The sequence below is a fragment of the Parus major genome, chromosome 5 (genome assembly GCF_001522545.3).
Source record: "Parus major isolate Abel chromosome 5, Parus_major1.1, whole genome shotgun sequence".
NCBI lineage: Eukaryota > Metazoa > Chordata > Aves > Passeriformes > Paridae > Parus > Parus major.
The window spans coordinates 39,394,769-39,418,636 of record NC_031774.1 but is presented as its reverse complement, the minus strand read 5'-3'; the positions used below and the strand labels follow the sequence as shown (position 1 = coordinate 39,418,636).

Genomic DNA, 23,868 nt, shown 5'->3' with positions numbered 1-23,868 from the left:
AGCATCTTCTTAATTCTCTACCTTTCTTGAAGTTTCTTTTCTTTCTTGTCACTGGTAGTTTATAAAGTCTCTTTTCATGTTGATCATTCTCCTTTTCTTTTTCTGGATAAAAAAAGTTAATCCGCAAGTCTCATCTGGGTAATGAAAGAGTTAAAATCTTGCCCAGGCTGTTGTAGGTAGTTCTGTGGCCTCGGCCGGTGCAGGAACTGGAGCCGTCTGTGATGGAAAGTTCCTCATGGCTGCTCTGGAGAGTGTGGTCACCGTCTCTGCTTGCTGCGGGCCCAGAGCCCTTCTCCTTCTTCACTCGGCAGTTTCTGGTGAATTCCATCACGGCAAAACCTGCAGCCAAGCCAGGAACCGGCCCGGCCCGGACAGGGCTCGGGGCAAGCCCCCCGCAGGCCCCATCTCCCAGCCGGGAGATGCAGCAGGCCCAGCCCGGCCCCCGCCCGGCCGCATGGCCGGGCAGAGAGCGAGAGGCCAGAGCTCTGCTAACTTTCACTGCCAGGAAACAAAGAGAACTCAGAGAGCTCTGGTTTTACACTTTAAGGTAGGGTTCACAAGTTGATCCCACTTTTCAATGGCCTAAACTGCTGTCAGTTCTCAGCAATGACCGATAATTGGTCAGGAGAAAAGACTCTAGGCAGTTCTCAGCAACTTCAACTTTCTTAAAGGTAAAGTAACTCCATGACACGGAGGCAAGAGGAATTGCTTTTTGCGCTCAACACTCAGAGACTTTGAAAACATAACTGTGGTTCACTGAATTATTCAGACCTCTGCATAGTCAGATAGTTATACCATTGTTTTTCATACAATGCTATAGGCCCTAAGGAATACTTAACTATTTTCAAAATATGTCTCTTACCAGACTCTTTTATGTTTAAAGCAGATAAAGTGCGGTGATAGAAAATGCTGTTTTTCCATTGTGAAAGTAACTGCTTGCACTGAACTGCCTTAGCAGGCCAAATAAGAGGCCTAACTCCCTTCCTTGCTCATCTCAGAAAATCCAGATCTGGAAAATTCCTGAAGAGAGGCAGCAAGCATGAGATTTCTTTCTGAGAGCAGAAACTTGAGTCATAGCTGTAACAACTGTTCAACCACAGCAGCTCCAGATCATCTAAGCAGCAGTTCTAGTTTCATTCTCCTTCTGAAGTACTGCCTCATTTGGTCCAGCACCACAGCAAAAGAGACCATTAACTCACTAGCAGCAGTTTGAAATTTATACAGGCCAGGGCAACCACTGCTGTCCTTTGGGAAATTACTTAATGGTCAAAACATCTATTGTGTGTTCTTCTCTATGCACCAGATGCTGATGTTACAAGTGTTTGGTTGATGGAAGAGAGACAAGCTCTCTGTCCCTCACCAGGAACAGGTTCTACAGTCAATAAAAGTATCTAGAGGCTTTAGATCAATCAAATCATCTTTAGAACAAGGCTTCAAGGCTGGGAGTTCTTTCATCAAAGGGAATAAAATCTATTCCTACCTTGCTCTGGCAATGAAGTTCTGAAAATCTTCAGGATTCACTCCCTCCTCCTCCTCTTCCTTTTTTGGTTGTTTCTGAGCCATCTGCTTTGTTTCCTGTTAATAAGCAGTTATCAGTAAGTGTCTCTAAGTTCCATGGCACAGCTACAGCACCCAGAATACAAAAACCAGTTCCACAGGATCTAAGAAAAAAAGAACATCGCCATGTGCAACAACCTGAGTAAATATGGAGAGCCCCAGAGACAACATCCTAAGCATACACTAAAGTCCATTCCTCCATCTGACACAATTGATTTGCTGAGAAAAGGTCAAGTCTTCAAAAATGTGTGCTGTTCCTTCAGCTACACTCTTTGCTAGAACATAAGGAAGTATGGAAGGGAAAAAAAATCATTCTTAACAGATATTAGATGCCCTCTCCACTTTGCTGTTTCTGCCACAGAGTTCCTCCAAACAGCTTTTATTTGTGCATTTGTCCCAGAAGTAGATAGATAGATAGAAGAAAGAAGGGTGAAAGTAAAAAATTCATCTTAAACAAACTGAAGGATGTCCACAGAAAATCAACAGATTTTCTACTATAAACTAGTAGCTTTCTTGAGTTAATTTCTTTTGTCAGGAAGCAAATTACTGAGGGCTTATACACATACCAAAACCACACTGCTTTAGCAAAGACTAAGTAAAATACTACAGCCTATGGCAAACATGTTTATACACTGAAATATACTGGAATAAATGGTAAGCCTTTATGGGTGTAAATGGGAGCAAGTTTTCAGAAACAAATGGTCTATTTTACAACAGTAGAATTTGCTGGCACTAGAGGCTAGATTGATACAAACCTTTTTGCTCATTGAAACATCAGTATCAGCTTAAAAGCTTTATCTTGACTTCCACTTCATTTCTTCCTGCTGTTACCCTGAGCATTCTCAGGAAAAAAAGGGTCAGATACATGTTTTGCAACATAATTCAAGACAGGGAAGAAAAAGCTGGTCTGAGCTGAGACGTCTTTACCCTTTCCTATTTAAGTACATGTATGGATAATATGTGATCTGTTTAATTTGCTGGAGCTGTATTCTTTTCTTCTGTGACATTACAGATGATATGTAACGGCAAGTATGAGTCCCTATTAAATCTGAAGTTACAAGTCAATTAAAGAAGTCTGTATGTTGGAATCAGAAATCAAAAAACCTCACAGCCTAACAAGTCTCTCCAGGGCTTAAACATGTATGCCCTGAAACCTCAAGTGATACGTTCTCACTTGTTTTAACTGAGAAAATATGTTTATGCACTGATTTATTACCAGTTGCACAGCTTTATTTTGTGAATTTATTTAAGAGTTAGCAGAAAATCCTAATGTTTGAATACAATTTGAGTGGAAATTATATCCAAAGCAGCTGCATTCTTCACTCACCACAGAGCCACCCAAGTGTTTTGTGGTTCCTCCTAACAGAGTACTTCAGTGAGCATTAGGCATACAAGGCACTCCCTGGAACAGATTTGGTTCAATACCAACCTTGATTAGACAGATCAAGTTACCAGATGTCAGTTTTGACAAGGTAATGTAAGTGAACACCCTCTCTTAATGAGTAGAAGCTTGGAGGCCTCTGCACAGCAGCCTCTGAAAGCTGAATTTCAATTACCCCTGTTCCAACACTGAAGAAATGCTAGGGGGCAAAGGAAAGGGGAAGCTTAGGTTGAAACCACTAAGTTAAGAACAACACCTCCTACATCCAAACATGTGAAAATTATTTAAATTAGAACCTGCATCTCCTTAACATTGAGCATGCAGAGTATCTTAATACAGATATGTAGCAGTCCCTCAGTATACCAAATAAATAATAAAATATATATTTCACGCTCTTCTGTATAAAACAAAATATCTTTAAAGAAGCCCCATAAAAATAAGAAGTGGGAAGAGGCATTACAAAGCACTAGAATCAAAGACAAGGCAAAGAAAAAGCACACTACCAGTTAAATTCCACTTCATTTCAGCACTTCTTTTTATGCACATAATTACTGGCCAGCACGTATTATGTAATAATATTGTTGTCTATCTGACAATTTCAACAACATACCACTACTGGATGTACAGCTGCAAGCAGATCATATAAATAACAGAAGTGTGCCTTTGAAACAGACTGCACAAGACAGTTTGTAAGAAGAAAAGTTAAAAAAAAAATAATTAAAAAATAATAAGTCACCTTGTTATAATAAATGATGAACTCGCCCAGCTGGCGAGCCAGGATGCGACGACGATCAACTAGTCCTATGCTGCGGCTGGGGAGCAGCAGCCTCAAGGAGTGACGAAGGTTGCTGGCAGCTCGCCTCAGAAAGCGGATGATGAGCTCCTGGCAAGCAACAGAGATGGAGTTAACAATATGCTATCTCCAACATGTGGGGAGAACAGAGATACTACAGCATCTAAGGACTGGCAGGATCTAAACACATTGTCCTGAGAAAATGAGCTGAAACTGGAAGGCGAAAGCATTCTGCAATATGTTTTTTTAATACAGCCCTATAAATCCGATGTGGGAGAGAAAACCAATGGTGTATCTTGCCTGAGGTGGGTCAGAATTTTGAACACTTAAGAAGTGTTTGTCTCAAAAGCACGGCAGATAAAGGAAAAAAATAGCCAATCACCAAAAAGCAGTAACACACAATAACCTGTGAAGTCAAATATTTTAGGAGAATTCTTCCAAAAACCCACCTGCAACATGTTAAACAAGGTCTGTGAAAAAGTATACTGACATAAAACTCTCTCAGCAGTACCACAGGAAAGGGGATCTTGGCCAGATATCTTCATTACAGTGGGTAGCCCCATTTCATGATTTTTCATATATATACGTATGTACATACATATATATACACACACACACACACTATTGCTACACCCTCTCCACAGCAATAGAAGTCTACATCTACAGCCATGTAATTTCCAGTCCCCTCACCATGTAATTCCCACCTCCCTCATGTCCGTTTGACCTCTGGTGGGGAAAAACACATGGCAAGGCAGATCCTAAGGCAAGATGCATCCTCTGGGTGTTTTGAACCCTTTCTGTCCCACCTCTGGATTAGCTTTTGCTTAGGAGCTCTGCTAATGCATAAATGAGCAGCCTCACAGCCAAACTATTGGATTTCACAGCTTGCCTCGCATTGCCATTACTCCAGGCTGGTTTGATCTGTTATTTTAAACATTATTCTTCACAGTACAGCAGACAAAGTGACTCTCAAAAAGCCCGTTTTAATTTCCACTTGGAAAGAGCAGAGGTAACATTTTCCACTGAGTTGAATGATTGTTCTTGACACAGAATTTTATCGCTGAACTACATTGGCTGTTTCCCTGCAACATGCACTCAGTGAGAATATATGCAGAAAGCTCAAGAGCCTACTGTCCAAAGCTCTTTTAGAAAGGTTTGTGAAGGGATCTGGGCTTGTTGTGCTTTTAAAATGCATACATATCAAACACAGGACTTTAAAATACTGCCTAGAAAAATCCATCACTTTTACTTTCTCTTCTCACTGGCTTTTACTTAAATTTCCTCTATCTAGAATGCAAGTAAAATTCATAAACACAGATGTCTGGATACATTACAGCAGTACATAAGAGAAAAAGCTTAGCTGGGTACCTGTTCTATTTGAGTAGATGAATGCTTTGCTTAATGCAGCAGGAACCAGATCCTAACAAGTAATCTTACAGAATCTTCTAGAGAAGGATTCAAGAGCAGGTAAGCTCAGAAATCAGTAAAGGAGAACCAACAAGTGATCTGAGTAGCTTGAATGTCAACAAGATTTCAGTCATTAAGAGCTGTCTGGCATTGCTCTAAGGTCAGTAAGCAGTTCTACCTCATCCGTATGTTTAAAATACAGCACTGGCAGCTAGACAAAAATCAACAACCATCATCTCAGTTGAACTTCTGTACTTGTAAGGATGGGAACTGACCTCAAAACTCTCAAGGTAGATTTCAACTTGGCTTCTCACTCTGGCCAACACAAAGCTTCTTACCATTTGCTCATCCTCTTTGGCAACCCAGGCAGGATTCTGGACCTGCTCACCAGCATTCTTCATCAGTCGGAGCTGAACATGCTGTAGATAGGCAGAGAAAGCTGTACGAGCTTGCACTTTGCTGTGGACAAAAAAGAATCCATCAGTTATCTTCAGAATAGGAATGGGAAGTGTTACAGAAGTCAGGCACAGCTTATGGACCAAAGTAGAGTCAGCAAGGACCTCCTAAGTGCACTAATGCTGAAGCTCAAAGAAAGGAGGACCCTTTCACCCCATCAGCATTTTTAAGCAGACATTCAGTTCACCAAGAAGGGGTAGGTATTCCAGGAGGTACAAAAGATAGTAGACACTCTCTAAGATAAATTCTAAAAACAGAATGTTCTTCCTGCCTTTTACAGCCTTGGTTACCCTCCTCTAAAAGCCACATGGACATCAGCAAAACTGTTTTTAAAACAAATTCAAGGCTCTACTGGGCCTCTGTTTTCACAAACATTTTGAACACCACAACAACAGACCATAAAATAAACAAAGGGCTTGGTACTGGTGCCAGAGTTATAACAAAGGCCCTGTAATTCCCATTGGAAATGAAAGAATTAAATCTGTGAAAGTGAGCTCTTCCCCTGCTGGCTCAGGAATACAAGCCAAATTTCATTGAGCAAGGCACCACTGAGGAATGAAGGAACATCAGCAAAATCTGCTGTGCAGCTGGCTGAACACATTGGGAAGCTGTTAGCATGAACTGAGGAGAGGACTGGGAGGGACACATAGCTTCTCATTTCCTCACAATAGTAGCCACTTTAGTATATGCATTTGTTGTGAGAGAAACTGCTGAAAGCTCTGCCGAATTCTGTTCACTGTCCTCTTGGTCTAAACCTATCCTCATTCTGCTCTCCAAGCCTCTGCTCATCCTCATAGTTTCCCCCACAGCTGCTAGAAGCTTTTCATAAGGATATAGCAGCAGATTGGCTTTAGTATCAGCAACAGATTTCCCTTTCTTAGGGAAAATCATTAGAAAGTGTCTTAATATGTTCTGTAGAATTTCAAGTTTCGTCTTAAACAAACTAGAGTTTTGAACCCATTACTTCCCAGAAATATTATTCCAGAACTTAATGTCCTAATGAATAGGAACTTCCTCTCCCTACCCAGCCCAGCTTCACTTACGAGTAGTTTATAGCTGCTTTTGCTGTCTCCAATGTCCTGTATCTTAAATATAATCCCTGATGGGTCTTCACTTTAAATGTCTTTATTAACAGTTACATCCTTTCATAGTTTTCATTTTATTAGTGTGAACTATCCACATCTGCCAGTGTCTTCTAACAAAGCACCCACAATGGTGACATGATGAGCCAGCAGCTCACCTCCACCTGTGTGCCACTCACAACTTGCCTTCCATGCATATGGGTGATACAATACTCCACATGAAGTCTCAGAAGTATGTCAAGTGATAAACCCTGGAACACATTTGGTGTTTTCATGCATGCATGAGCTCGGGCTTCACAAACTTCCTCTGATCAACCAGCATGCAAGATATTTTTCCTTATAATTAATTTCTAGTTGATGAACACCCAGCAGAGAGAACTTCTGCTGTAAATTATTAGTTCTTATAAGCATCCCATTGTACTTTGTGCTACTGAATTTCATCCTAGTTACATTATTTATATCCTCAAGGTCATCCAGTTTTTCTCATATTTAGTCCACCACTTTTTTCTCATGGTAGTAACACCCAAATATTTTCCATCAGCAAATTCCATTAGCTCATTTGTACATTTTGTGTCATTCTTGAACTGATAATCAATATCAGCCTCAGACCGATTCCTGAGGAACTTCACCAGATTTTTTTCTACCTGTTCTCTGCTTCTTATGAATATTCTCAGGTACTTACATGGTCCTTATGACTCCAAGTACTTGAGTCCCTGAAATGCTATTAAAAACTCTGCAGCAATTAAGTCTTTTTGGTTTATAGGTCTGCAAATTTCAGGAACACTACGTTACAGTGTTACACAGAAACCATACTGTAGCAACACTTATAGAAATCAATGCATCAATTTAAGTAAGAATTGAAGTTAAAATGCATTGGAAGTATCCATATATCAGCTTAATTATCAACTTTTGATGCTTCTGGAAGGTCACACAGGACCAAAGAGGGGCTAAGCCAATGACAAGTACACAAGAGTCTCAAGCTAACATCCCCTGTTAATAGCTGTACTGCAGCAACTCAAACATGATGAAAATACCTGGTTACAATTTCTGTCTTCCCGGAACTTCAGTGAAGTCCAGAATGCAGATGTTACAACAGGCCTTGTAACATCTCTGAGCTCAGTATGCTACTACCAGTCACTCCATTTACCTTTTCTTTCTCCATGTGTGGAATATTGGGAGAACTCTCTGAATCCTAGCTGAGAACTGGTACTCTCTATATCAGGCCACCATGTATTAGAAAAGGCTCTCACCTCAGCTCTCCAGAGCTGTCAGGCTTGGTTTAGGTACAACTCAAACATCTCTGTTCAAAATTTGTGCTTGATAAGGAGCCCCCATTATCAACATCAGCACAATAATACAGGTCTTGGCCTGCACCTGATACTTCTATGACTAAAAACTAAAGAAGGTTTTTGTTTAATACTGCCTCTCCTTTGGTGTCAATATCAATCAGGATATGGCTGACTAAAGGAGAAAGAAGTCCTACCACTTACAAAAACTGACTAGAATGGGCCTGGTTTCTCTTGGATGAAAACTTTATTACTTCAGCTCCTCTTTCTGTTGAGCCCACAAGCAAAGCTTGTATCAATGACAGATCAGATGGGGTCAAGCCGAGCACAGTCTCAGAACATGAGGTCACCACAAGCCTTATACCCTTCTGTGGGGAATCCCAACAGTGCTGAGGTGCTGTGAGGGTGCTGAGCAAGATTCTGCCAGGAACATCAGACAGAGCTTATGTTCTTGGCAGGAGTCAGCTCTATATATAAGTAGATACAGGCACAGCATTGCAATGTTTATCCTCAAAAGAGGTTTCAGAATCTTCCCCATCACAACAGCAAATGTCCTTGCCATAACTAGACATCAGAACAATCCCCAAACCTATTGAAGAATCCATAGTTTCTCCCAGAAATTAAAACTAAGAAAACAACAAGAAACATTTACTCTACCTTTGGACATTTTTTACAGAAAACATAATGCTGCTTCTTATCTAGAAGATTTAAAGCCGTCCTACACAGACATATATGACCATGCTTTCTTTTTGCACTTTCTGTCCATCTGCAATTAAGACAGTTTTGCTACCCACATTCAAGGGATCGTATTTCAAAACATCTAGTTAAGACCTTGCTTGGCGTTTTTCTATAGAATCTCCTCCAGCACATCTCTTTTTTTCCAAGAAACAGAGTCATGCACCAGAACATACTCTATTCCACACCATCACACCAACAACATGCAATGAAATGTTCCAGTAACTTGTCGCTCTCAAATTACCTCCTAATCTTGTTCTCAGAAGGCAATGACCCTGAGCAAAGATTACTACCAGAGGTAAAAATTCTAGCATCAAAAATGAAAGTACAAAAATGAGAAAACTAATTTTATGGAGAGACAGCATTGAGATATTCCTATCCAACTGTTCTTGGATAATTTAACATATGTTTATAACCACTTGGAAAATATGAAGAACAAGAATAAAAGATTTAGAATTCAGTAGCAGGCATCCTGCATTAAGGCAAAGAGGTATTTTAGAAGCCTGAGCTGACAAAGAACAGCTTACACCATCAGATTAAAGAACAGCAATGGAAACTATAGGGTCATACTTCACATTGATCCAGTAGGTCAGGCATTTAGGTAAACTGTCAAGACTTTGCAATGGTCTCCCTTCTCTGCCAACAAGATGTTAAGGCAGCCTACAGTTAGACAAAAATCCAGGCCACTTTTCTAGGGTCTTCTTAGCTCTTCACACTCGTAACATGCATCCTCCATATTTTAACTCGCATTAGCTTCAAGTCAAAATTAGAGGCAATATGCAGGAAACTCTCACCTCAAGTTTCCTTGCTTTTGAAGAATCTGAAGCAAGTTAAACTGAGATTTAGAATCTGGTTTTTGCAGAAGCAGCTCTTCTCCATCTTCAGTTTTCTTGCTATGTTTTTTTGGTAACCTCTCCTTACAAGTAGTTTTCACTGAGTCAGAGAACTTTGGCTTGTTTTTCACCTGGGTGTCCGAAAGACAGCAGCTAGTTCTATCTACCTCTTCATCTGCATCCATCTCCTCTTCCTCCTCACCTTCTGTGTCTGACTTGAGGGACAGCTTTGCTGGTTCTGATGTGCCTGTAGAAGAGGAGAAATCCCTTATGCTGGTGTGGAGAGGACTGTTCTACTATTTATACCCTTTGGTTTACCCCTAAACTCTTTTCTGCTAGAAGGACAGAACACCACCATTTTAGAACAGCATCTTAAGTATGACTGTTCTATATTCATCCTGCCTTTCTGCTTGTGCACCAAACAGTTGAGAAGCCATTTTCCCAATATTACAGAATACAGACCAAGATTCTTCTTTTAACCTTACAAATGAAAAAAAGAATGCCCACCCAAAATCCAAGAGGCAAAGACATTTTCCTACATTTTATCCTGATTCTTACATGTATACTGACATATATACACCCATACTTGAGATATATATATATACACACACACACATTTTTGTGTGTTGTGTGTCAAATGAAAAAAAATACAAAATCTAAACTTCCACATGTGCCAATAAAGATCATCTACCTTAAGAGAGCAGCAAAAATCATCTTATAACATCCAATCTTTCCTATTGCAGTCAGTATCACATAGCTATTAGAAAAAGTTTAGATAAAGGCAGGAACAGTCACTTGTGCGGATCATTTACCTCTCTACCCTTTTAAGTTTTCCCAGCATCAGCTTGGATAAAGATTTCTCTCCCCAACAGCTTAAGAGACACAGCTGTCTAGGAGAACTGATCTGAAAGGTTCTATCTTTCTCTGAAAAGCTGAAGAATTACAAAGGCACACACACCATTGAAGTTTTTACCCAAAATGCAACAACAAGCTCATTTCCAAGTAAGCACTGATTACCTTTAATCATATACATGAGGGTGTGGAAAGGTGGGAATGTAACTCAAGGCACTAAACAAGCAAGAAGTTCAGAATTAGAATGAAGAAAAAACTATCAACATTTGAAACCGAACAACCCCATTCACAGACATTGCAAATGAAAAAGAAAGTCCTTTGCTTGCTTGTTTTTGACTAGCTGCTCATCTAAAACTGTAGCCATGCATACCTGATGCTCTTGTCTGTGCTGCTCTAGCCTTGCCATATCGCCGACGCTTCCGTAACTCCAGTGAAATAAGCTTTCTCTCATAAAAGAGAGCATGAGAGTCCACAGCTTCCAGCCTTCCATTGAGACCTGCTCTGGGAAACATAGTACAGAGACATCCCTCAGTTTCCCTTTGTCTTTCTGTCCCTGATGATACAAGAGACCTAGCAGATCAAGCTTCTTCAAAGAACATTCTTCCTGATACAGGGAAGAAATATTTACCATCAGTCTAATTCTGCTTTTTTTAAGCCTGTACATGTTAGAAGAAAGTCTTGTACATACTTCACAGACCATCATTTCTCAAAACCCCGAGACACACTCACCCAGTGTCACACTTCCATGACTGAGCAGCATCTGCCCATCACGCAACAGCTCACGGCACAATTAATAGAGGAAATTGCAAGAATACAGAACAACAAAGGGGAATGGAAAGAGAGCACATTGACACAAATCCAGCTGTCTGAACCATTTATGTAGGCAGCCTGTTCTTCACTGATCAGATATAAGAACTTTAACATAACGTAAGTGGAAAATGCCAAACTTCCTACAAGTTCTACCTAAGTCAGGGGACAAGGAGGCCTACCAGATTCCTTAATGGAATCTGTTACAAAAGTAACAACTTTCTGCCAGTGCACAAAGACCCAAGAAAGTGCTCCCTGTGATATAGGTGGAAACAAGCACAGAAAATGCTCATTGTTTCATTTATTATTTTAGAGCTAACAAAGTGATTATGAGTATATGAAACCCTTGTGCATTACAATATCTTTTGAGAGAGCTCAGTGATGAGGCTTATCAGTATGGCAGGAATACCAAAGTGAGAAACCTATGAGGAGAAATTTTAAGGTGCAATGAAAACATGAGATCTCCACATGAGGGTACATTCTTTGTCACTGTGTTTAGGTTTCTAACATTATTTTCATGGATTTCAGGTAGAAAAGGTGTTGACTCACAACCTGAAGATGAAGCTAAGGAAATTTGAATTTAGAATAAATACTACAAAGCACAAATTAATTAAGCGGCTACTTACCGGGATCTCGCAGTGATGAGCTCTCTTTTCATCTTGCCCCTATGAAGAGAAAAAGGTTAAAAATTACTCTCCATACTGGATCAACCTTGATTACAAAGCCTCCCTAGTCTTTCACATATGCAATGGAAAGAACATTTTTACAGAATTACTTCTGAGTTCTATCTTAAAGAAGGAAAAAAAAAGGGCTCCAAAAGAGGAGCCCTGAGCTGTACAATTCATGTTTGCATTTGTCTGGCTTAGGCTGGAGAAGGCATCATTTAGAACTACTCTTCAAGACACATCCCTGAACGTACATAGAGAAAAAAAAAAATCACAGCTTTGATGTGGGAAGAACTTGTGTAAATATTGTCTCCTTTCTCAGACACTTTGTCTTGACTTAGTAGTTACTTCATAGTGGATCTCAAATTTGCACAAGAAGAATTGTTGAGAAGGGAGGGCATTAAACAGGCAGTGAAAGGCACTGCATACAGCTCTTGGTGGGAGCTTAGCTAGTGGCATGAACTGTCATTTCCACCCAACCACAACCCAGAAAAAGAATCATCAAACCATGATTGCACAGGTCAAGACACAGGGATACTAAAACACTGGAGAAGTCAATTTCAGGGCTAACTTTACATGAAGACAAGCTTTAATGCAATTTGAAATTTGAAACAAAAGGTAAGCCAGGACAACCTATAATCCCTTCACAGAGAAACCTAAGTGCTTCAAGTTTTTTCATGTCTACAGTTATATTAGTACTCCAGTGATTCCCATTTTGAGTATTGTCCTTTTTGCCCTTGGTTTCAGAAGAGCAACACAAATACATGAGCAACAGTCACTGGCACACTAGAGAAGAGACACACAATTATCACTACCCCTATAAATCCCAGACTTGTGTTTATAACATGGGATAAGTGAGGAATCAATCCTTTTTGTACTGTTTGTGCCCTTTACCTCTCTCCCAAACAGAGAAGCTTTCTACCTGTCCTTAAACAGACGTGTAGCCAGCATGTAGTTCATTGATGTCTTGTGCTCTAGAAAAGACCTAGGAAAAAAAAAAAATACAGTATTATCAAGACAGAGCTCTACACAATGAAAGGCAGCATAATACAGAAATAAATGACCTCTAAAAAAAAAATCCCAAAGTAGATTCATACAAGAACCACAACATAAAAGAGGAAAGGAGGAGAGCTCTCATTTCTTAGATGAAGTTCCTGGTGATTCAAGAGATGGAGAAAATATTACAGACTAGAAAAATAAACTTAAGAAAGCATAATACAGTGTAACCTTCAGCATGAGTTCTGTATGGTGTTTATGGCCTAATGACAGGCATACACAGTATGCAGCTTGAGTATGTACAAGTAGATAGCAAAAATCTGAAAGGAAGACATTTTTATTCTAACAGAAAAGCAATACCAGAAATAATGTCCAACAGCTTTCCATGGGGTGCAGCTGTGCAAAGTAGCAGCTAATAAAAACAAGTGATCAGATAAAAGAATATTTAACACTTAAACAAATTCTGCCAGAACTTTCAATACATCTTTTTGAATGCCAAGATGGCTGACCTACACACATCTAACACAGAATATCCCTCACCACGGAGCATCAGTGCCATCCTATCAGATCTTTATTCTTACCCATAAAGGTCCCATGTTAATGGAGTAGGGAATATCCGGATGAAGCCTCCTCTCCGTTCATTTTCCTCTCTCACTCGCCGAAGAACTTTGATCTGATTAAAAAGAAAAAAAGAAAAAAATAGCCAGCAAAATAGATAACAATAAAAAATGAACCTTTCAAAAAAAATCTCTGAATTTCAGAAAATAAAACTATTCAGTCCTGCAAATGGACTAGTAGGTAACAATATCCTTAAGGAATTTTGCTTTGCATTTAATTCTGAAGAGTCTATCACTGCTTCAAGACATCTCTGCTTGGCATGATTGAGGGCAAGAGCAATACCAGCAGTAAAACTCAAATTCTGTTTCAAAAATTATACTACTTCTGTCACATTTTTCATTTACATGCACTTGCTCTTTGTTGAGCAAATAATCCCACATACTGCATGAAAGCCAAGGTAAATAAAAGCTATTTAATAGCCTCCTTACCTCCTCCATGGAGAGGCCTAGCACAGAGCTGGTGTGCCTTCCTGTTCCTTTTTCCCTGCCTAAGGGCATTGAGCTTTTAAGTTCAGCATCGCTGGCAGACAGAGGACGGGTACGCTGTAGAGACAGTGTGAATCCGGATTTTTTTTCCCCCTCTCTCTATTTTCATATTAAAAAAAATTACATTTAAATTCCAGGACCCCATTCCCAGCAGCATCTACACTCCTGAGTAGATCATTCAACAAGAGGTGTTGAAATTCTGCACTATAGCCAGAATTCACAATTCCACAGCCCAGCTGTTGAAGAGTCCACACCCCAGCTGTCACTAAATGTGAGTATTCAGATTCTCAGATTTTAGCACAGAAGGCACAATTCAGCCATCACCCCCAGTACTTACACCCCTGGCCCCTTCTGGAAGAATAGGAGATGCACCAAAAGCAGCAAAGTCAGAATGTCACACAGGAAAATCCTCACCCAAAGGGCGCTAGAGTCAGCGTTCACAGGACCCAAATACACTTGGATTCACACAACAATAGTACCAGAACCATGATTCTCTGTTCCAGCTGTGCTGCTACACTAGGAAAACAGAACTGTAATTCCCTGGTAGGATAAATGTTGGAAGGAAAAGTTCTCCACCTGTTATTCTTTTGTTACTATACTGCTGAAGGTCAACTTGATACCTCTCAAACTTAACAGACACATCCTGCAGATGTACACAGTTACATTATGCAAATTTGCATAAATATGCAATTTTTTTAAATAAGGAAAGCAATTAATTTACAGTGTCACTAAGTTTATTTTTAACCTGGCGGGTATTCCTGGCCAGTTCTAACAAAAGGACAGGAATTCAAAATGTCTTCAAATAATCAGGATTATAAAATTTTAAAATTCAAGCAAGACAAATCTTTGAACTTTTTCTCAAGTACATTTAAAATGGTCTTAGGCTCAGTTTCTACAAACTACCTCCATAAAAACAGCACTGGAAGAGTCTACTGAGGTCTCAAGCACTTACACTAAATTCCAAGTTTCTTTTAGCTCTATACTGAGCAAAGAATGCATAGAGAGACTTAATCTAGAAAGAAGAGAAAAACATGACAGAAACCTTAAGGTGGATATGTCCAGGGGAATACCCCATACTGCTCAGATACAAAAAAAAAAATCCATGGTAAGATCAGGATGCATCTTTATTTGTAAAGAATATGGGAATTGAAATCCATTCTCTCCGTTTGATTAGAAATGGCAAGTGGCTATTCAGAATCTATAGATGAAGCAACAGCAAAAAAGCAACAGGCATTGCACTAGAATAGGTGATACTGCAGTTATTGGCACAGAAAAATCCAAAGATAAAACAGACATAACAGGTACCAGCTAAAACATTTTGTTAAGCCTAACTAAAACCAATTAAAAAGAGAAAACAAGATAATCCAGATGAGAAGGCAGGAGACAAACTTACGCAGAAGAAATAAAAATGCCAGCAATAAAACTGGTTTGCTTGATGCTGTAGATGGCACTAAGTTGAAAGATTTTAGTGTTCCTTTCTAAACTTTCTTCCATTTCAAATTCACAGCTCAAAAACTTTTCTTTTAGCAGCTTCCTCTAAAATCTGATAGGAAACCTCCTCTTAAAAACCATTTCCTGGCACTACCATAACAATCCATCACCATGTGAGAACTGCTGCTCAAAGAGAGTATTACAGGAAATTCTTCATCATATTATATTATCTGCTTTACTAAGGAAACACTTCAATGGAATCATCTCCATTGTCACAACACAACAGAGATGATTTCATTGATTACAAACATTAAATGTATGTCTACATATTGGCAGCTCTGACTCCCCCCCGAGAACAAAGCTACATTGCTGTCAAAATGGTAGAGAAAACTCCACCTTTGCTGGACTTCCTGCACAAACAGTTTTTTCCATGTTTCACTTCAGAACACCCTCTGGCTGTAGCACAGAAATGTCTCCAACTTCACGAAGATCTTGTTTCCTCTTTGACCCAGCTTATCTATAAAAGTATAGATAAATCCAACCACACTGGTATGTCTCCAAATTCTGCAAGTATCCTTGGTTCCCAAATCATGATTCTAATTTAATAAGCACTGACAGCAGTTGGCATAAAAATCCTTCCTATTCTCTACAAAATCTTATTATTCAGTAAGACTTTCCTCTGAGCCTCAGCTAAACTTACTCAGAATGACAAATAGCAGTGAATAGACTGAATTAGGTTCTGAAGATGTTCTACCTTCACTTCCTGATGGGGAAACCCCGTTTAAAAAATAAAAAAAACAATAATTCCCACTACATTTGTGCAGGAAGCTCAGTTGCAAAATAATGCCTAACGTGTCCCCACATGGCCAGGTGCTTAGATTCGTAAACAAATACTGATTTGTCTATATGGCTTGCAAGAAGGGTGACAAATATAACAGATCAGTCTCATTTAGGCTAACAATAGTCCCCTATTTTTCCATTAACTTTAAGAAATCTTTCTTTTCTCTGCATCTATTTTGACCCAGTTCACTCTCCAATTTTTGCACTGTCCTTCAGAGGACTGTCTCACAGAAAATGATTACGTCTCTTGTAAAGCCACCTGAATTTTGTCTGCATAGATTCTCCTGTCCTTTGGAGACTTGTGCATTCAGACTTGTAGTCTTAAAAACTTTGAGGGATTTGATCCAGCTGACCTTGACTCTCAGCACGCTTCACCTACTTTTTTTTTTTTAAGCTGCTAGAAGTGATGTAAACATTTTTTCAACATTTGCTTTTGCCACATGGAAACAGCTGGTGCCATCTCCTCATGTTGACTTCCTTCTCACCCCTACCCTTGCCCCAGGCTGCTTTAACTGTGAAATATATTTGGGGACTAATTATGCCAAAATCATTCTACACAGTAACATTTGAAACCATAGGCCTTATACAGCAATGGGAGCTGAAGGGTACCTACCAGTCTGCTATTTGTAACTGTGCAGACAAAGGACACTGCAAGACACACATAAAGAGAATAAAAATCTTGTGTTCTCCAAGACACTATGTTCCCTGCCCAACTTGTTGAGGACTGGCAAGTTCCCTAAACAAAAGAGTATAAGCAAAGGGTGGTGAAAGACTGGAACAGGTTGGCCAGAAAAGTTGTGGATGCCCCAACCTTGGAACTGTGCAAAGACAGCTGGATAGGGCTTGGAACAACCTGGTCTAGTGGAAGGTGTCCCTGTCCACTGCAGTGGGGTTGGAATTTGATAAGCTTTACAGTACTTTCCAGTCTGAAGCACTCTACAATTCTGATAACTGAAGTCCAGAGATAAAGCTAAACATTTATATCATCTCAGTTGTGATCTTCCTCATATCCTTCACAAATGTATCCTGTCCCCATTCCAAACACAGCACTCATTCTAACCTCAGATGTGCTCAACTGTGCAGAATACATCTGGACACATGGTTTTCAAAAGCACACTGAACTCAATGTGATGACCAAAACTCATATTTTTGTAAAATAAGAGTCATTCATATAAAAATATTTAATAGCTATGCACCAAGGAAAAACAGATGCTGTCAAGTAAAACTGTTCATAGAGCAGGGGGGGAGGTGTGTGAAAGTAATAATCCCATAATTTTGCAATTTAATTTCATTTAAATATCTCAACAATATTCCAGTTCTTATGGAGAAACAAGATACTATTTAACATTCTAACACAGGTGTAGAAACATCAGAATGTCAAGAAGTACCCTGTATTACTATTCTGTCATCAGGCCTACAAGTAAAACCAGTTAAGGACAGGGACTGGTTCAAAAGAAAATAAATCATCACTGGAGCTTAGATTCTTCTTGCCTTCAGTGGTATTCAGGCTGTCTTCCTCCTGTCCAACACCCAAGAGGAGAAAATGGTGTAAGAAAGGGTTCTCAGGAGACCTATCTATCATTTCTAGCTGTAATACTGACAAGTCCTTCTCTACTCTTCTCTTTGGTCTATTCAAAACTGATCAAGGTCCCTTCATTGCTTACAATTAATTGAAAGATCTCCAATCCAAATCAACAAGAATTACAAAGGAAGCAGCTAAATTGTCCATTTCCCTAGAGGGAGAAATGCTCAAAGAGTCAAACCAAAGAAATTGCACAAGAAACTTGCAGTCCAGCTGCTGAAACTCAGAAAAAAGAATAACCATATCAAGATAGTTATTCAAGAGAACTCTCAAGAGCACTGTTACCAACAGTTCTTCTCCAAGCAGCAACTTTTACAACAATTAAAAATGGCCTATGTGAATGAAAAGACATCATGAAGGAGGCAGGAAAAAACAAAAGAGGTTACAAATACCTTTTACAACAGAGAATTGGAACAGGGATCAAAAAATCCAAAAATCTGAGATAAAATGTATTCAGCAAAGAACAAGCTACGACATTCTGGGACCACGGAAAAAGCTGAACACCCATTTACTCATGGGATTTCCGTTTAGGTACTTAAGAAAAAAATGCTGTAAAACTTTATCACTGGATTACAAACCTGTTCCTGTTAAACACAGGTTGGTGGAAGCACCCTAATCCCATCTCATCATCATTGCACTTCCGTACAAATCTTTGCACTTTTCAACTGGCCAGCCTTACATCTCTTCGTGGGTATTTGTTAAGCAAAACAAAGTTGAAAGCCTCCTTAAAATTCAGTGCTTTACAACAGCGTAATTTTTTGTCTTATATAATTTTTTCAAATCATCAGGATCTGATCACATTACTCTAAGAAAGAAGGGTACTTTTTTTGGAATGGTTCCTAATTTATCTCATGTGCCTTTTGTCTGCTGCAAAGAGCACCTATACAGAGGGATCTGTATTTAAAGCACTATTATATTTGTCTTAGAAGTTTCAGACTCAGACATGCATCCTAAAGATACTCAAATCCCATCTTACCAGCTATTCACCTCTCACGGTGACTAAAGACTCTGAGTTTTACAAGAGACAAAATATTGCCATTTCAGTGAGTTTTCCCTATTCCAAAATGGACAGTGTCTTGGTACACTGTCACTAAACAAAAATTACTTGTCATTTCCTAACTGAACTTGAGCTACACAGCCATGTTGCATGTCCGTCACAGCACCATCAGCTGACGAGATGCCAGAGAGCAGCGCCTGCCTATTTGCCTGAGGAGAAATGAGTTGAAAGTCCAAGTGATGTAACACATCTCCCTGCCTTTTGTGAATGCTCCATTTCCACAGATATTTATGGAATCCACTTCATAGACAAAAGGAGATAGAGAACAACTGCCCTTCAACATTACAGTGCTGAGAAAGCACTAACTCAACAGAAAAGGCACAGGGCAGTCACAGCAAGCCACATGAGGCCTCAGTCTAACGATAAATGGGAAAGAGAGATTCCAAAAAGAGAATGGGAAAGAAGCCTTAAACTTCAAATGTAAGAAGTTGTTCATCTAGGAGGATGTCTTGGAGATATTCATAATGCTCTAGGGTTCTGGAAGCTTGTTGTCCACAACAAAATCAAAGTGGTTGAAGAGCCCGGAACTCTCAGGTGTATCCCCCGAGCCCCTGAGAACCACAAAATGGTTTATGTTGGAAAGACCTTAAAGGTCATCTAGATCCAACCCCCCTCCCCTAAGCAGGAAATCTTACACTTGACCAGAGTGCTCAAAGCCCCATACAGCCTAGTCTTGAACACCTCCAGGGATACTGAGTCCACAAACTCTTTGGGCAATGTGTTTCAGTGCCTCACCACCCCCACAGCTAAAAATTTCATCTTCCATAGTTATGCTAGAAATCCAGATCATCTTGCTCACTGCCTCTCTCACCTGTGAATCAAATACAGTGAGAATTACTTCCTCCTATGCTCCTCAACCAGGACTTGTAAAAGTCACTTACCTGAAGTTTCTGATATGGATTTCTTTTGACACATTCAGATGAATGATAAATGTTCCGGCTTGACCGCTGGCCTGGATCCTGGCATACAAAGCCTATGGGCACCAAGAGCCACGTGAGAACTTTAAGATAGACAAACCCTGAAATAGAAATCTAGCATTCCTGTTCAAAATCTTAATCTATAAATGACCTTCTTGTCCCTGCCCAAGGACCAATAAGGATGCTTTTCTTTTTTATACCTTGCTTTGTTTAATGCTAAACTGTAACTGCATTAAATTTTTTTAATAAAAACTTGCTTCAGGACCAAGTACTTAAATCTATAAATGGGTCACTGTATAGCAGCACAGAGATAGACTTGTTTTTTTAAACAGCTGAGCAGGGTACCTGATGACAATTCTACTTTCACTATTGGGGCAAATTGCATCAAGCAACTAAACCGAGATGCAAGGGACACTGTGCTCTAGACAGTACTCCAGTTCAAGTAACCCAATCAAAATGCACACATTCAACCTAAAAAATGAATGAATACTAATTCTGAAAGCTAAAGAAGGAGCAGTGTCTTCAAATACCGAATCAGGGACTCTTACAACCACCTAACCGTCACAAACAGATAATTATTCTGAAGTTGAAATGTCCATATATCACTCTCAGTGCTAAATACAGCTGCTCTCCTTAACAAGAGTTCACCTCCCTTATACTCATCTAGCAACATGCAGCTCATAAACCCACCTTCTACTGGCTTTAAATGAGGGAAAAATTTAAATTTAATTTAATAATTTTTTTTTTTGTTTTACTCACCTACAAGAGTGAACATATCTGAGAGCATGCTAGCTTTGATCTTCAGGTCCAAAGGAGCATCACTGTCCCCACATGCAATAGAGTATAATAGGAATTATTTGTCTGGCATTAAATGAGAGGAATGCATCAGTATCCAGTATATCTCCCAATACAGTTTCTTTGCCTTCTTAAAACAGGCAAAAAAAAGAAACCAGGTGATTTTCACATACACAGGTAAAAATCAGAGAGCAATGGATTAATCTGCTTATCCTTTTTCCGCAGCTTTTAGTGTCCTAATGCAGATACATACAACTTTGTTTAAACTCTCCTTAGGAATAGAAACATTTTCTTTGAATGTATGTATGCTACATCTCATGAAGTAGTTAAAAGTTGCTGCTGCAGAATTCTTAAAAACCACACTTAACTATGCCTCTTCCACATAAAATCATAGCTGAGAGACCTACAAAAATAAATCCTAGATTTCCATTAGAGCATGAGGGTCAGCATAAGGGCCAAGTCAACACTCACTCTCTAGAATGTATCTGATTAGAGTACTAGACTGAGCCCAAGAACTCCTCTATGTACTCAAGTTAAGTGTAATTAATAGAACTCTGCTTGGACTCCAAAATCTTAAAGCTTCTATCAGCCAAGAAGATTGAAATCCAACACAATAGTCTGACAGAGCTCCAAAATTTATCTATGATGAGATATTATGAAGTGTTAACAATGATGATGGAAGAGAAATAAGTAAAAAGAAAATTGAATCCCAACCGGGTTCTTACAAAACCTATTACTGCAGCAAATTTGTTTATCCAAAGGAAAAAAGCAAAGGAGTATCCTCTCTGCCAATCAGCTGTAGAACAAAATCTGCAGGCATCATGAAATCATGACCTCCTAAGACCACAAGTTTCAAGGACAACCATCTCCAGCAACAGTCCCTGTCTCATTAAATTGGGAATCACTTACCAGGCCAATGATGGGGACAGGTTCACTTCCAACAGCCATGGTTTCAGAGTGTCATCAATAAGGACATCAAAACCATATAGCTCTGAAAACACAGCAGACACTTAAGTAAGCTCACCTTACTTCATCTTTAAGCATTCAGGTAAGGTCCAACATTAGTCTCTACCAGGTAATTTCTGTCTAAATTATATATGTTAAATCCAGTAAACTCTCTAGGGATGAACAAATAATAACATTCCTCATTTGACTTCCTCAGAACCAAACTTAAATACATTCTGCCTATGGGGGAAAGAGGGGAACAAAAACATTAGGAAGTATTATATAGAAAAATAAAAAACTCTTTACAGTCCACAAGCTGTAGCACACACAGAACTCTTACTATTTGCTTTCACAAAGAATTAGCATAGCAGGTTCAATCTACTTCTTCCACTGGATCCCAGAAACAACAAAACTTCATTTTGCTTTCCACTTTTTAATCCCTTTATTCGCTGTTTCAGTCAGCTAGAGAAAATCTTGCTTCTTTCAAGCATCAGCTTATTTTCAAGTATTCCTGTATTCCTGTATGTTTTCTGCTGCAACCATAGGGTTACAGCAGACTTCTCCTCGGCCAGTCTATACATGGACAACCTCCTATAACTTTTTAGCTTATTGACAGCTTGCCACTTTGCAGCAAACCACAACAGAAATATTTTTTCCTTAGTTTCTAAAACATTCATAACATATTACATCTGCTAGATATGTTCTGCTCTACACAGGTCAGATTGAAGCCAGCTTCTCATTCCAAATCTGATTTTACTATTTTGCTCTCTATACACATTTTCTCTAGTTTGGAAAGAGTTGCAAGAAGGATGCTACACAAAGTTGAGTGTAAATCAGAAATCGACATTAAAGCAATTCCTTCTTCCAGCATTAAAAAACAGATTTAATAATCATCAGGGCAACTTAAGCAATTTTTTTTTAAAAACATCACAAAACAGGGTATTGGCAGAGAAGGATTTTCATGGAATTAACCAGTTCCCTAGTGCCTGAAATAAATGGAGAACTTCTTTGCCATATTTATTTCCTTAAATTCTGGCCTTGGCCTTTTGTCGCCTGCCTGACGTTGATGCTGGCTCTTGGGGAGCTGGACCGCTTGACAAGATCTTCCTATGCAGACAGCTGTGCAAAAGCTCATGTAGCTTATAATGGGAAGCTAATGAGCTGAGGCAGGGGGGAGGCTTGGAAGGGGGGAAATGGCAGAAGAGTGAGCATTGCCTGCTCATTCTTCTAGAGCCTGTAGTCAGACATTGAACGGGAAACAAAACAGCAGAGAGTTAAAGAGTTGGTTCACTCCAAAGAAATGAGGCTGAATCTACATTTTGCTCTCTTGCTCCTCAGACAGGAATGGCTGCAGTAGAGGGAAAAGGAGAAGGCGGGGATTAGCAAAGCATTTTGACCAGAAGAAACTTCTGATGACTAATATGTTATTTTAAAATACAATCTCAAGCTTGGTGAAGCACAGAAAACTCAGCAGCTCAGGCCCAAGGCAGAGAGGCAATGAGTGGGCCTGCAGCAGCTGCTGGTCTGCAACCTCCCAGCCCCAGTCAGGAAGCAGCATATTTTGTTTTGACTAGCTCCTGCTTCTTTTGCTGCTGGCCATTCCCTTCCTTGGCCCCTCAGAGGCCCTTTCCTAGTGTTTTGGCTCCTCTGACTTTGTTCTCCTCTCCCACACAATTCTCTTGCAAATTGCTTGCTCTTTTTAAAGTTCCATCTTTCCCACCCAGTTACTCATTCTGTCCACCTTTTCAAATACACACGGGAAACCTTTCGACCTCAACTAGCTCTAACCAAGCTGCTGGAGCTTCACATTCCTTTCCCTTGTGTCTGCCTTATTTCTTAGGAGAATAAGTTTTTCTGGGTATTCCTGTTGACTCAATTCCATTGCTAAGCAGGGATTCTAAAGCCACTTGCAATGACTTAGGGTCTCCTAGGAAGTCTCCACTGTTGCTCTATAATGCCCCAAGTTTCACATATTCTGAGTCATACTTACAAGCTCTAGACAGATGTCTCTGCTACCTCAGGGCATCAGGAGCTATGTAATATCCATGTTCTGGCACTTGAATCAAGCCTCACAGGCTCCACGCAGGGCTTAGCACAAAGATCTGCTCAACAGTCAGAAGCTTACCTAGAAATATCTTGCTGGCCCTCTTCCACATTTGGAAAATGTACTTCCTAGAAAAAACACTGTAGACGTAGTACCCTTTCCACTGTGAAATTCTATTACCGCTTGATAAAATAAATACACAGGCAGGACAAAGATGTGGAATCATACAAGCATGGTATAATCAAAAGTATATCCTCTGCAGTTACCAACTTCAGCAAGACTGCCATTTCTCTCTGCAGAGAGA

At 39.7% G+C, this 23,868-nt stretch overlaps 1 protein-coding gene across 21 annotated transcripts in view; it reads right to left on the bottom strand.

The window, feature by feature from the left end:
- Window positions 1–23,868, bottom strand: part of TTLL5 (tubulin tyrosine ligase like 5) — a 134,802-nt gene that overhangs the window by 79,680 nt on the left and 31,254 nt on the right. For 18 of the 21 annotated variants that reach the window (XR_001522002.3, XR_001522003.3, XR_001522006.3 and 15 more), the window contains 12 exons: window positions 21,485–21,566; window positions 20,540–20,601; window positions 19,745–19,836; window positions 13,897–14,010; window positions 13,432–13,523; window positions 12,777–12,839; window positions 11,816–11,854; window positions 10,753–10,883; window positions 9,492–9,777; window positions 5,414–5,597; window positions 3,675–3,821; window positions 1,481–1,575 (listed from right to left, as the gene is read on the bottom strand). Coding sequence is in view for 13 of the 21 variants with exons in the window: in XM_015629957.3 (XP_015485443.1) it covers window positions 1,481–1,575; window positions 3,675–3,821; window positions 5,414–5,597; window positions 9,492–9,777; window positions 10,753–10,883; window positions 11,816–11,854; window positions 12,777–12,839; window positions 13,432–13,523; window positions 13,897–14,010; window positions 19,745–19,836; window positions 20,540–20,601; window positions 21,485–21,566 (1,387 nt within the window). In the remaining 8 variants the exon portion in view is untranslated. The remainder of the gene's footprint in view (window positions 1–1,480; window positions 1,576–3,674; window positions 3,822–5,413; window positions 5,598–9,491; window positions 9,778–10,752; window positions 10,884–11,815; window positions 11,855–12,776; window positions 12,840–13,431; window positions 13,524–13,896; window positions 14,011–19,744; window positions 19,837–20,539; window positions 20,602–21,484; window positions 21,567–23,868) is intronic. The other 3 variants (XM_015629959.3, XM_015629962.3, XM_015629961.3) reach the window with 2 other exon arrangements.